Below are 13,782 nucleotides of genomic sequence, written 5' to 3' on the forward strand. Positions count from 1 at the left end.
TAATATATATTTATATATAAATATAAAATACACATATAAATATATGTATATATTTATGTATATATTTATTTATAATTTTATATTTTATATTTATGTATAAATAAATAAATTTATACATAAATATATACATATATCTATATGTGTGTGTATGTTTTTTAACCAAAAATGATCATGTAGGGGAAAAAGCAGACAAGAGTAAAGGGTGACATGCCAAGGTTTCAACCCTAGGGAAAAGCCCAGGAAGGAAATACCACCAAGAGCAGACAGGAACACGGATGAAGGAACCATCAGTAGAGAAGTCAATGTGCTCAATGTGTAGTTTGAGCCTCTAAGTACCAAAGGAAGTCCACACAGACAGCAGAACTTCCCAAGGGCAAGTGGAGGTGCAGAGAGAGGTCAGGAAAGGTCATGGAGGTGAAAAGTGTGTCATGAGACTTTATGAAACCATTAAGGACAAGTTCCCAGATGGGGAGGATTAAATGGAGAGAATGGGAGAATCAGGAAAAGCCAGTGGCAGGGAGCCTAAGGACGATTTCAGGAAAGGGGACAAATGACACCACCAAGAGGTTGTGTGGAGTAAGAAACTGGTTTCTGGGAAGCTAGCAGGTCCTCTGAGGGCAGGTTTTATGGAGAGTGAGCAGTCAGGAACAAAGGTCCTAGGTCAGTTCTTACAAAGTTTGCTGATCCAGCAAAGGAGGGAAGCTTCAGGAACAGAAGATAGAAAAGGTCCTTTTCTTTTGTCACTGCTTTTGGTCCTTTTTCTCTTTCCTTTAGAAATGGAGGAAGTCGGGGGCACCTGGGTGGCTTAGTCGGTTAAGCGTCCGACTTTCGCTCAGGTCATGATCTCGCGGTTGGNGAACACAGGAAGTCAATACAGTTATTCACTGTGAGAAAAAAAAGTGAATGAGAAAATATTAGAGTAAGAGAGAGAAAAGGGATAAATGATGAGGCACAAAGGGTTGGCATTAGGATTATAAACGAAAGGCTTAGCCCTGGAGAGGAAGAGGAACAATTGTTCCTAGGATAAAAGAAGGCGAAGTCAGCATGTTTTTAGTACAAGCGTGCTCGCACACAGCCTGACGTTTTCAGGGAAGTATGAAGCAAGAGCTGCAGTGCAGACATCGGGTTTAGAGCTCATTTACTGGGGAACAGATCAGAATAGGTGCTATGGAAACTAGTCCACAAGAGAAATTACAAAATCTTCTCAAATTCCAAGAGGTTTCGAAGAATAGAGGTACACCTGTACCCTGAACTTCCAACTGGAGTAAAACAGAGAAAAGAAATACTAAGAGAAGTGGCTCAAAGAAATACTGATGTTAAAAAAAATCTTAAGAAACTAAGATAGGAAAAAAGAAAGCATTCAAATGCTCTTTAGGCATTTCAGATTTTTAAGTCACAGGCAGGTACTACTTATCCAAAACTATATGGACACTTTTAATTGTAAAAAGACATTTTTTTAAGTTTGTTTATTTATTTTGAGACAGAGAGAGAGCAGGGGAGGGGCAGAGAGACAGAGGAGAGAGAAAATCCCAAGCAGGCTCCACGCTGTCAGAATGGAGCCCGAAGTGGAGTTCAAACTCACACACCATGAGATCATGACCAGAATTGAAATCAAGAGCTGAACCACCTGAGCCACCCAGAAACCCCTAAAAAGACCAGTTTTTTAAAGCACTTCAAGCTTTAGGTTCCACAGGAGAAGAGATCCTACCTGGTTTTATTCACCAACGCAACGCCTGGGTTACGGTAGGTCCGCCATAAATATTTGTTACATGTTGATTATTTACAAGCTACACAAATGGAAAAGACAGGGAAAAGAATAAGCATGTGAGCTGACACGTCTATAGTGGGTTGAATGATGCCCCTCTCTGCCCAAAATATGTCCACACCTGAATCTCTAAAACCCTTGATTATGACCTTAGGTGAAAAGAGTCTTTGAAGACGTAATTAAGGTAAGGAACTTGAGATAAGATCATTGTGGATGACAGGGGTGGGCCCTAAATCCAATGACAAGTGTCCCTATAAGAGAAAGAAGAGATGACACAGACACACAGGGAAGAAGGTCAACAAGCCAGAGATCAGAGTCATACAGCCACCAGCCCAAGGAACAACTGGAGCCACCAGACGCTGGCAGAGGCGAAGGACAGGATCTGCCTTACAGCCTTCTGAGAGAGCCCAGTGCAGCTGCCACCTTGATTTCAGATCTCAGGCCTCCAGAACTTGAGAGAACAAATTTTGTTATTTTGAGCCACCCAGTTTGTGGAAATTTGTTACGGCAGCCCTAGGAAACTAACACAAGGTTAAGGTTAGTACAACTATACAAATTATAATACCGGATTAGAGGGGCTAATGTCCCCTACAAAATAAAACATCACGATAAGAATTTCATACTGTGTAGGGGCGCCTGGGTGGCTCAGTCGGTTGAGCTCAGGTCATGATCTCACGGTTCGTGAGTTCGAGCCCCACATCGGGCTCTGTGCTGACAGGTCAGTGCCTGGAGCCTGCTTCAGATTTTTTGTCTCCCTCTCTCTCCGCCCCTCCCCTACTCAGGCTCTGTTACCCTGTGTCTCAAAAATAAATAAACATTAAAAAAAAATTTTTTTTAAAGAATTTCATACTGTGTAATAGAAGGCACCCCTGTGCACAAGTGAGCAAAGCTAAAGTTTCTATTTGGGTATATGAAGCACAGAGAGGCAAGGCCAGTGCATAATAATAAAATATATAATAAATGCCAACAACATACTGTATCGATAGAAAATAAAGATGAGATACAATAACTGTAAGAAAAGGCTAATTCATTGGAATATTACTAAAAACACTACAAACTTAAGAAATCTAGGAATAAAACATAAACAGAGCACAAGCTTTGGTATTATGAAGTACTTCAAACATGCCAACAAGATTAAAGATTACAGAATAATAAATTCTTTTACTTTTATGTTAATCTTTTAACCTAATACCCAGTCTTGACAAATCTTGACATTTGGCCAAATTTACTTCAGATTTCTTTAAAGAAATAAAATATTTCAGATATAGTTGAAGCCTCCTGCCTGCCCCCTGTCTCCTCAAAGGTATTCACTGTCCTAAAGCTGAGTGTATGATTCCCATGTACATGTTTAAGCCAAATAGATTTTTTTTAATGTATTTAACATTTTCATGCAAAGCAAGTGACTATGCATTTATTCTACTATTATTTTTACTCAACTTATTTTTTGAGACTATTTATGTTGATGCATGCAACTCTGGTTCATTCATTTTAACAACTACAAATGGTATTATTCATCTCCCAATAACGGTCATCCCAAAAACGGTTAACTTTTGCTATGACAATGGTACAACAATCTTCCTTGCTCATGTCTCCTTATTCAGACACCAGAGTGTCTCAAAGCATAGTCCTAAGAAAGCAATTACTGAGACGTCTGGGTGGCTCAGTTGGTTGAGTGTCCAACTTCAGCTCAGGTCATGATCTCACAGTTTGCGGGTTCGAGCCTTGTGTGAGGCTCTGTGATGACAGCTCAGAATCTGGAGTCTGCTTCAGATTCTGTGTCTCCCTCTCTCTCTGCCCCTCCCCTGCTCGTGCTGTCTGTCTCTCAAAAATAAATAAATGTAAAAAATTTTTTTAAAAAAAGCAATTACTCAGTGTCCTTTCTTTTAAAAAACTCTTTTCCCTTAGTGAACAGCCTTTATTAAAGCATAAAAGTATGCCCAAAAGAATAATCTAACCTAAAGGCAACTTCTGCGAGGGAAAAAAAATCCAAATTCTGTATTAAATTCTGGCAAAGGCATCTGGAGCAAAAAGCGATACCTTTCATTAATGAGAAGTTACCTGTGCAATATTTTGAGAAGACATAATTGCCTGATTATAGAATATACGGCCAAAGTCATCTCGATCTGGAAATATCTCTGCTTGCCGAGGTAAGTTTGCGCCTCCTGAATCAACTGAAGACAAGGGAAAGAACAGAAATAAGTACATCTGAATGAACAAAACAAGTTGTACACCGGAAGACTTGTACCGCTGACAGCAACAGTTCTTAATCACATTCACGAAGCATGTGCCCTATCGCCATTCCAAACTATTCAACAGCATCATTCTCCGGTCCCCCAAAGCAGCCAAAAAATTCACTGTTTTCATCAAATCCATTAGGCTCCCCTCCCTGCACAAAATTCCACTTGAAATATTTAGGACATTCTCTCCTTTGAGGACCAGCTAAAGCCCCAGAAACACCACAAATTCTTTACCAGTTCAGCAAAAAAAAAAAAAAAGTATCTTTCCTTCTTTTAAACCAATACAAAACCATCTACAGAATTCATGTGATAAGGTGCCACATGCTGCCTCTGGGACTGTTTTTTACTGCAGAGTAGAGTCGGGGGTAAGAAGGTCAGCTGAATTTGGAAGAGAGCTTGGTTACTTCACATCTGTGTGGCCATTCCATGCTTTGTTCTTCTAACCTGGGAAATCAAAGTAACAATGGTAGCTCCCCCAGGAAGCTGTTCTTGGGATGACATGAAATAACGTTTATAAAGCACTTAGTTCAGCACAGGGTGAGTGCTAATAGCAATGTTATGAAAGGTTAGCTCATCCTCTGCCCACTACTCTTGCCTACAACCATTATGTCTTTCATTGTGATTTAACACATGGCATCCTGTCCCCAATGCATTTCAGCTCGCCCAAGACGGGGACCACATAATACTCTTCACTCCATTTCCTACAGTGCTTGGCACAGCATCTGCTAACAGTAGGGCTTCATTTGCTGTTTTCCGTATGTGCGAAAACAGTTCGCACTGTGAGTCAACCAGGTAAATTCACTTTTGCAGAAAAAAAAAAAAAATCTCTAAGCCAGTACCTGTTCAAACACTCTCAAAAACATATACATATATATACATATACTGGTATTTCACCAAACGAAGCCATTATCTAGGCAGTGCCAATCTTAAACTGCCTTGCTTTTATGTTCCTTTTGAAGTATCCTTAGATTTAAGTGTATTTTCATTTCAAATATAAATCTACTTTCATTAAAAATTAAATTTCTTAAATTTCATTTGCTGAAAATTATATACATACTCAAGCATTTAGATTAGTACCTAGCACTCAAGGGATCCATAAATATTAACTATTATTTTCTCACACTTTGAACTCATTAAGGGTAAGACAAAAAGAAACTATCTAGAAGGAAAAAAATCCATACACGTAGAGAACAAACCGGCAGACGTGAAAATACTGTGAGAGGTTATTCCTCAATGATGTTATTATGGGTAGTTCTTGTTCACGTTTTCTTCCTGAGTCTTCAGCAAAGAACATGCATTTCTTTTGTAATTATGGGAGAAACCAACAGCTTTTAAAAATACCCAATGATGGGGGTATGTGGGTGGCTCAGTCAGTAAAGCCTGACTTCAGCTCAGGTCATGATCTCCTGGCTTGGGGTTCAAGCCCCACATCGGACTCTGCTGTCAGCACACAGACCACTTCAGATCCAATGTCCCCACCCCCCTTGCCTCCCCCACACTCTTTCTGTCAAAAAAAACAAAAAACAAAAAACAATGATGACATCAAATAAGGCCTTCTAAACAGTCTTGCATTTTACCACCTAAGAATCATTCATTTTACAACTGTTGTGACTTGCCCAGGTAGATGCAGGGGAGCCTGTTCTGCATTGCAATTTCTTGTGCCCGCAAATGTTTCTTCACTGTCACGGGATAGTAAGTACCTCCTTTGATGGTGGCATCATTGGCAACAATTATACATTCTACTCTGAAAGATAGAAATTTCGTTACAAAGAGTATTATGAGAGACTCCTTCAAAGTTAAAAGGCCAAGTACATTTCATTATAAGACACTCCAATGCAACCTTCAACTTCTAGTGCATATCACTAATGACAGTCATTAGCAGACAATCTCATGATACGAAAGCAAGCTTTAATCATAGGCGACATGCTCACTTATATAATATAAAATCATCACTTTTAACAAGTTTACAAACTCATACTTGATGTTTAAAGAGTTATTGGTCCTGTATTAGCAGTGAAAAACTAACAACCTCAGCCATATTTCATAATGGTATTTTCAATGAAATGATCCTAGCAAGGTAATAATAATACACACACACACACCCCTAATGGTTTTTTCAGTGAAATGATCCTAGCAAGATAATAATACACACACACACACACACACACACACACACACACACACACACACACACACACAAAAAAGACCTAAGTCTCAATGGTGAGAAAATCGCTCTTAATAAACTGCCAAATTTCCTGTTAGGATGGTAATTTGCAAAGAAAGAAAACTGACCTATTAGGAGAACTTATTTTTCATATTTTCAAAAGTTCTTAAATATTCCTACCACATGCTTCCTCTATTAAACTAAAAGAAGTTTAAAATACAATATCTATCTTACTTAAAGTAACAACAGATACAAACTATAAAATAGCATATTGAGGATGCCTGGGTGGCTCAGTCAAGTTAAGCGTCTAACTCTTGATTTCTGCTCGGGTCATGATCTCACAGTTTGTGAATTTGAGCCCCGTGTCAGGCTCTGCACGGACAGTGTGGAGGCTGCATGGGATTCTCTCTCTCAAAATAACTTTTAAAAACCACACTTTAAAAAAATAAAATAAAATAGTGTATCGAAAACATGTTAAAATGCATCATCAATGGTGCCCTTTCTCACCAGAACCAGTTGGTTGAGTGCCACGCCCACAAGGAACACACAAAAAGCAGGGGGCTGAGTGCAAGACCACCAGTAAGGAAAACTGCTCAACTCCGACGGAAAACCGGAAGAAACTTGGGTGAAATACAGTGTGTTCTTTACAAAATATAATCTTGTTTGTATTTCTGGTATTTGTATTTATTTTAAGATTTTGGGTTTTTTATTTTAAAAAATTTTTTATATCTTTATTTTATTTTGAGAGACAGAGACAGAGAGCAAGTGGGGGAGGGACAGAGAGAGGGAGACACAGAATCTGAAGCAGGCTCCAGCCTCTGAGCTGTCAGCGCAGAGCCCAATGCAGGGCTTGAATCCACAAACCATGAGATCATGACCTGAGCCGAAGTCGGACACTTAACCAACTGAGCCACCCAGGCACCCCACGATTTTATTTTCAAGTAATCTCTATGCACAACATGGGGCTTGCACTTACAACCCCAAATACAAGAGTTACATGCCCCACCAACTGAGCCAGCCAGGTGCTCCTATTTATGATATGCTTTAAAATCTCACTTTATATTCTCTAGAATTCTAAAAAGTGAGTCAGTCACTGGATCCCTGTTGAAAATAAAGTAGAGAACAGCAACTGAACAGCAGTCTCAGCTAGCACTGGACTCCTCGCATTAGGGTATGTGGCCAGCAATGCTCCCCACAAGATAAAAGGGCTCCCCTCCTTAGAGCATCTATTTTATTGATACAAATTCTTTATCCACATTGCAGTTAGCATTTTAGAGTGGAATGCCAATTTTTCAAGGCTTTAGTAAACAACTTAGATTTCAAAGGGAATGTATGCTTATGGCAGGTTGCTGGGGCTATCATCTCAAACCTCCAGCATGCACTGTACTGCCTGCCCCGGGGGTGCTACCCTTCAAAAGCTTATGAAGCCGTGAGCCTGGAAATGGGCCAGACAATGGAGTCAAACAAGCTATGGTGAAATGTTGGCTCTGCTGCTTGCTAGGCATGTGACCTTGAACAAGAGACAGAGCCACTCTCACTTGTTTATTAAAAGGTCACAGGGGCACCTGGACGGCTGTTGGGTTGAGTGTCCAACTCTAGATGTCGGGTCAGGTCATGATCTCAGAGTCATGGAATGGGGCCCCACATCATGCTTTGCACTGAGCATGGAGCCTGCTTGAGATTCTCGCTCCCTCCTTCTGCCCCTCTCCTGCTCATGTGTGCATGCCATGCGTGCTCTTTCTCTTTCTCAAACAAACAACAACAACAAAAACAAAAAACAAAAAAGGTCACAGACATGCTACAGAATAAAAATAAAATTAGTCCACAAAAAGACTGCATTGTACATCTTCTGGTTTTGCATACTCACAATCTATTATTTTGGCAGCAGAACTAAACTTTCTTTCAGACACTGCCTCTTACCTAATCCATGTGGTTCAAGTGAGACTGGCCCTCAAAACCTATCTTCAAAGGTATACAAAAGAACTAGCCCTTTCTACCCCAAGTCTACACTGTGGCTCAGCAATGGGCATGAGCCCCATTTACTCCTGAATGACCTCAACAAAGTTACTTGACTTTCATCTACCTCAGTTTTCTCACCTGTATGATAAAAAAAAATTTTAAATAGGGATAAGAGTAATATCTATTTCATAAGAATAATATGCATACTTATCCCTACACTGAGCTAACTATGAACCTGGGTGGCTCAGTCAGTTAAGAGTCTGACTTTGGCTCAGGTCATGATCTCTTGGTTAGGGAGTTCGAGCCCCACATCGGGCTCTGTGCTGACAGCTCAGAGCCTGGAGCCTGCTTCAGATTCTGTGTCTCCCTCTCTCTCTGACTCTCCCCTGATTGTTCTCTCTCTCTCTCTCTCTCTCTCTCAAGAATAAACATCCTTGGCCCGTGTCATCACAGAGAGGAGTCTCATGGGGTAAAATGCATATGCTCAGTATGAAACCTTGGTTACTGATGTGCATAGAGAACAATTTGAAAGTTGGTGCCTGTGAGGAGATTTCTGATTACAGGGTTTAAATGTGCAATGGAATTAAACCAGGCTGTGTTCTGGTCCTGGATCAGGTAGGTCCTTTACCTACTTGAAACCACTGTGGAGTAAGGGAGAATCCCATACTCTGTCCCCAAATAAAGAAAACAAAAACAGAGCATCATCATGTAAGTATGATAATAATTTCACTATCTCATTCTGGAAATAACCGCAAGAGATAATCCGGCCTATAAAATAATTCCTGTAGTCCATTCATATATTCAACAACATTTTTTAAGTGTATTCTATGTGCCATGTCCTTTCCTAGGAACTAAAGACACATAGTGAACAAGAAGGGCAAGATTCCTGACGTCACAGAGCTCCCATTCTACTGGAGAGGATCAGTTAGGGGAAGCAAACACACAACAAATCTGTAAGATAATTTCTGATTGTGTGTGCTATGAAATTAATAAAACCAGGTAATTCTAGACACCAATTCTTTTTGGGTTTCCAGTCGCAATGGTGGGGGAGGGGAGAGGATTCACCCACACTCAGTATCAAACAATTCTCGGACACTCCGTGGGGGTAACGCTGGTGTCTGAGAACTCAACTCAGTTCTGACACTATCTGCTCTGAAACAGCAACCGACTCCACAGGCTAAGGGCTAGTCCTACAAGACTGCTCTCCACTCCCGACTTCAGATGTCAATCACAAGCTCAGGCTGTGACCTGTGCTTCCTGATCAACCAGTTACAGACTATAGGTTCCAATGACCTCCACCTTAGGTTCTTTTAACTTGCTAGAGTGCTCACAGAACTCAGGTTAACACTTAAGTTTACCAGTTTATTAAAGGTATGATAAAGGACAAAATTAACACCCAGTGGAGAGACGCACAGGGCAAGGTATGGGGAAAGGACGGGGAGCTTCCACGCCCTCTCTACGTACACCACTCTGCCCCCCTCCACATGCTCACCAACCAGGAAGTCCCCAGTCCTCTTGGGTTTTATGTAGGCTTTACTGTGTAGTCACGACTGAGTAATTCAGTGGCCATTAGCTGGTTCGATCTCCAGCCCTTTTCCCTTCCCCAAAGGTGGGAACTTGGGGAACAGGTGAGGCAGAGAAGTTCCAACCCTCTAATCACACTTTCTGGACGACTAGGCCCTGCCCGTGTTGGGGTCCAAAAGCCACCTTCATTCACAGAACAAAAGGTACCATGACCACTCTCAACACTTGCAAGGATTTTTGGAGTTGAGAGCCAGGAACTATGGACAAAGACCAAATATGTATGAGAAACATATTTTGGTCATCTGATTGCCCAAATACATCTATCTACAAATCACACTATTACAGGAATACAATATATATTATTATTAGTTACTACAGGACATATAATAAAACAAAGTAAAATATATAATAAAAACAAAGTCATTGTGATGGGGCTATGTTAAGGTACAATGGTCAAGGAATGGTAAAAATAACAGTCCAGCCTGACATGGCACTTACAATGGACTAGGTGCTCTTTCAAGGCTTTAGGTATGTGAGATAGCCCACCTTACAGATGGGCAAACAGGCACAAAAACGTTAAGCAATTGGCCCAAGTGTACCAACCAACAAATTAAAACCAGCACTTGAGTCTCGGCAGTCTGATTCTAGAATGCGTGCTCCTAAGCACTGCTCCAGGGGAAATATGAATAGAGAGCAAAAGATGAGAAGTAGTCAGCCATCAAAAACCCAGGTGAAGAGCACTTCATTCAGAGCAAACGGCCTGAGTAGAGGCCCTATATATATAGGAGTTTTGCATGTGTCATGGAACAGCAAGAGCAGGATGGCCACAGTGAGAGAGGTACAAAAGTAAGGAGAGGAAAGCAGGCAGGGACTGCATCTTACAGGACCTTATAAGCCACGTAAAACGTGAATTTGCCAGAGAAAAGGACTCCAGCTCAACTATTCCTCAGCCAGTTACTACTTTAGGCAAGGAATCCTTGATTCTAAGCTAGTTTATAAAGAAATTCCAGGGGCGCCTGGGTGGCTCAGTCGGTTAAGTGTCCAACTTCGGCTCAGGTCATGATCTCATGGTTCGTGGTTTCAAGCCCTGCGTCGGGCTCTGCGCTGACAGCTCAGAGCCTGGAGGATGCTTCAGATTCTGTGTCTCCCTCTCTCTCTGACCCTCTCCTGCTCACGCTGTCTCTGTCTCTCAAAAATAAATAAAACATTTAAAAATTTTTGAAAAAAAAAAAAGAAATTCCATACAAGTCTTCTCATTAAATTCCTTGGGGTCTACTTCAGAACATATGTATCATGGAGGCTAGATCAAAGACCCAGCACTACTCAAAAATATATAAAAGAGTGATAAAGGTATAAAATTTTTGTAATGACCTTATGAATGGCTCTGGCTCTGAAAAGCTCCAGGCTGAAGCTCCCCATGACCCTGCTGCAGGGAAAAGAGCTTCAACTCTCGCATCTACACGAGTCTGTCTACTCTCAGGGGCAGCAGTACCAGTGGTACCAGGTATCTCTTAAGGAATCGAGCTGTTTCTCTTTTCTTTCTTGTTTCTTTCTCTAGTCTCATGACAACCCTCTACAGTGGCTTATAGGATTATTCCAGTTTATAATGAATCGTATTTTCCAGATGTGAAAACCAAGGCACTGAGTGGTCAAGCAATTTGCTAAAGGTCAAACAGCTACAAAATGCTAAAGCCAGATTCTAACGGAGGCTGACAAATCCTGAACCCACATAGCTCCTAAGTGCAATTCAATTTCCTTCCAAGCTGAGAACCTGATAAAGCGAGAACAAGGCACAAAGAAAGAAAATGAAAAATATAAAAGCACAAATAATAAAATATTAGCATATGCACAGGAAAGGCGGAAGACCATGCTCTAACCTGACTGTCATTATGACTGGAAACATAATTAACAGTAACTGTCCTGGTTAAGTATTTCATGATTATGAATTTAGTTTAACTCTGCATTAAGTTTATCCTTTTATGAAAGGTTTACTTTTAAGAGTCCAAAAAGAAAAGTGTCTCCATACTGGGTAAATATTAAGCAGATTGTAACTGGCAAAGAGCAGTGGAGGAGTTCTGGGGGTACAGGAAAGTGAAGCAGCAACGGTGAATGGGTGTGGCTGTATGTCCTCGGAAGGCACGGGTCATGGGGAGAAGGTGGAAGAGCACACACACCATAAACCAGCATCTGAGTCAAATGCAACTGGATCGGGCTCAGAGGCCATCCACCAGAGGTCAAAGCTGGGCTTTGCCAGGGGCTTGATCTTGGGCCAGTCATCTATCCCACTAAGCAGGCTTCCTTACCTCCAGAAGTGATGCAGACGGTAATACCCATTCTCACAGAGCTGTGGTGATGATTAAAACAACTAACTAATCAGGGGCGCCAGGGTGGCTCAGCCGGTTAAGCATCCAACTCTTGATTCTGGTTCAGGTCGTGATCACGGTCATGAGATAGAGCTCCGCATGGGGCTCCACACTGGGTGTGGAGTCTGTTTAGGATTCCCCCTCTCCCTGCCCCTCTGCACCTCCCTCACTCACGCATGTGTGTGCTCTCTCTCTCCCCCTCCCCCTGAAAATAAATAAATAAAATAAAACAATCAGTGGGAAGGGTTTACTACAATGCCTGGCGTGCTAACTTGAGATGGTAAATGTGAGACCATACATAAATATACGCAAGTAAATTTAAGTTCTAGCCAAGCTACATTCCCTAAATCTAGAGTGGTTCTCAAATGTTAGCATTCCAGAACCTTGGAAGGCTTGTTAAATAACAGATTGCCAGTTCCCACCCTCAAAACTTAATTTTATTACTTCTTAGGAAGACCTAGTGATCTACATTTCTAACAAGTTCTCAGGGCATGCTGAAGAACACAATTAGAGAATGACTCCTCTAAGACAGTGGTTTTCACATCTCTGGTGAGATGTGCAAGAGATCACCTACAGAGCCTTGGAAAACGATACAAGCCAAGCACATACCTGCAGATTCTGACTATGTAGGAAGATTTGGATTCGAGTCCCAGAATTTGCGCTACGGGGTTTTTTCCTCCCTTCAATCTTTGTCTCTAAAACTCCACAGATAAATCTAATACACGTTTGGGCAGGAAGCCTCAGCCCTACATAATATAAATAGCACAAAACTTACAAGTTCAGAGGCAAAGCAGTGAATGCTGGAAGCCTGTGCCTGTCAATTATTTCCTGCCCCACATTATGGAGTCTAAGTAGAACACTCACCCTGATACTCTCCCAATGCCTGTAATAATGCCACCGGCAGGGACCTCCTCATTAGCATATAACTGGTAACCTGCAAACTGGGATAATTCCAGAAATGGAGACCTGCAGGGAAGAAAGGATTTGCTTGAATTAAAGTTATTTTTTAAAGATGCATATTTAAACAGTTCTATGTGGAAAAGATTTTAATGAGCCAATGTTTCAAGCATGCATGTTGAACATATTTGAAATCTACAAAAAAGAAGAATACTAAACAAAACCTAGAGTGGATATTTTGAGGATTTCCACAGTATAGCCATGCAATAGAACACTAAGTACCTATTTTAAAAGATGTTGTACAAATGTGTTTATTAGTATAGAAAGAGAACAGCATCTAACGCTTATATAAGCCCCTACCTTGTGCCTGGCTCTCTTTTAGGAGCTTCAGAAACCTAACTCATTTGTTCCTCAGAACTACCTCCTGAGGTGGGTCCTATTATGATCCCCACTGACAGATGGGGAAACTAAAAACAAAAAAAAAGAAAAGAAAAAGAAAAAGAAAAGAAACTGAGTCACTTTTCTGAGGTCACACAATTAGTAAGTGGGAGAGCTGGGTTTTAATAAGCAATTTAATAACCCCTGGGGTTACCCAGGGACCAGGCTCCACACCATTGCAGCTATACTCTGCCTTTCACTTACTTAATAGTTCAAGACCCTGTGAGTGAGGGGGGAAAAGGGTGTTATAAAACACCGCATTTAGTATGATTCCATTTTTCTTTTTTTTCCATTTTTCTTATTAAAAAATGTGTCTATTACACATATACAGAAGAAGAGCCTAGAAGGACATACACTTGGTGTTACAGGGTTGTGTCTCCAGTTTGGGAGTTTGGGTCTATGTCATAAGAAATATTTTTGGGGGCACCTGGGTGG

At 41.1% G+C, this 13,782-nt stretch overlaps 1 protein-coding gene across 1 annotated transcript in view; it reads right to left on the reverse strand.

Moving 5' to 3' along the window:
- Window positions 1-13,782, reverse strand: part of MCCC2 (methylcrotonyl-CoA carboxylase subunit 2) — a 65,725-nt gene that overhangs the window by 37,553 nt on the left and 14,390 nt on the right. Inside the window, exons 4-6 of the mRNA XM_077760148.1 lie at window positions 12,877-12,978; window positions 5,619-5,746; window positions 3,824-3,936 (exon numbers count right to left, since the gene is read on the reverse strand). Of these exons, the coding sequence (XP_077616274.1) occupies window positions 3,824-3,936; window positions 5,619-5,746; window positions 12,877-12,978 (343 nt within the window). The remainder of the gene's footprint in view (window positions 1-3,823; window positions 3,937-5,618; window positions 5,747-12,876; window positions 12,979-13,782) is intronic.

The sequence above is a fragment of the Crocuta crocuta genome, unplaced genomic scaffold (genome assembly GCF_008692635.1).
Source record: "Crocuta crocuta isolate KB4526 unplaced genomic scaffold, BGI_CrCroc_1.0 scaffold503, whole genome shotgun sequence".
Classification (NCBI taxonomy): domain Eukaryota; kingdom Metazoa; phylum Chordata; class Mammalia; order Carnivora; family Hyaenidae; genus Crocuta; species Crocuta crocuta.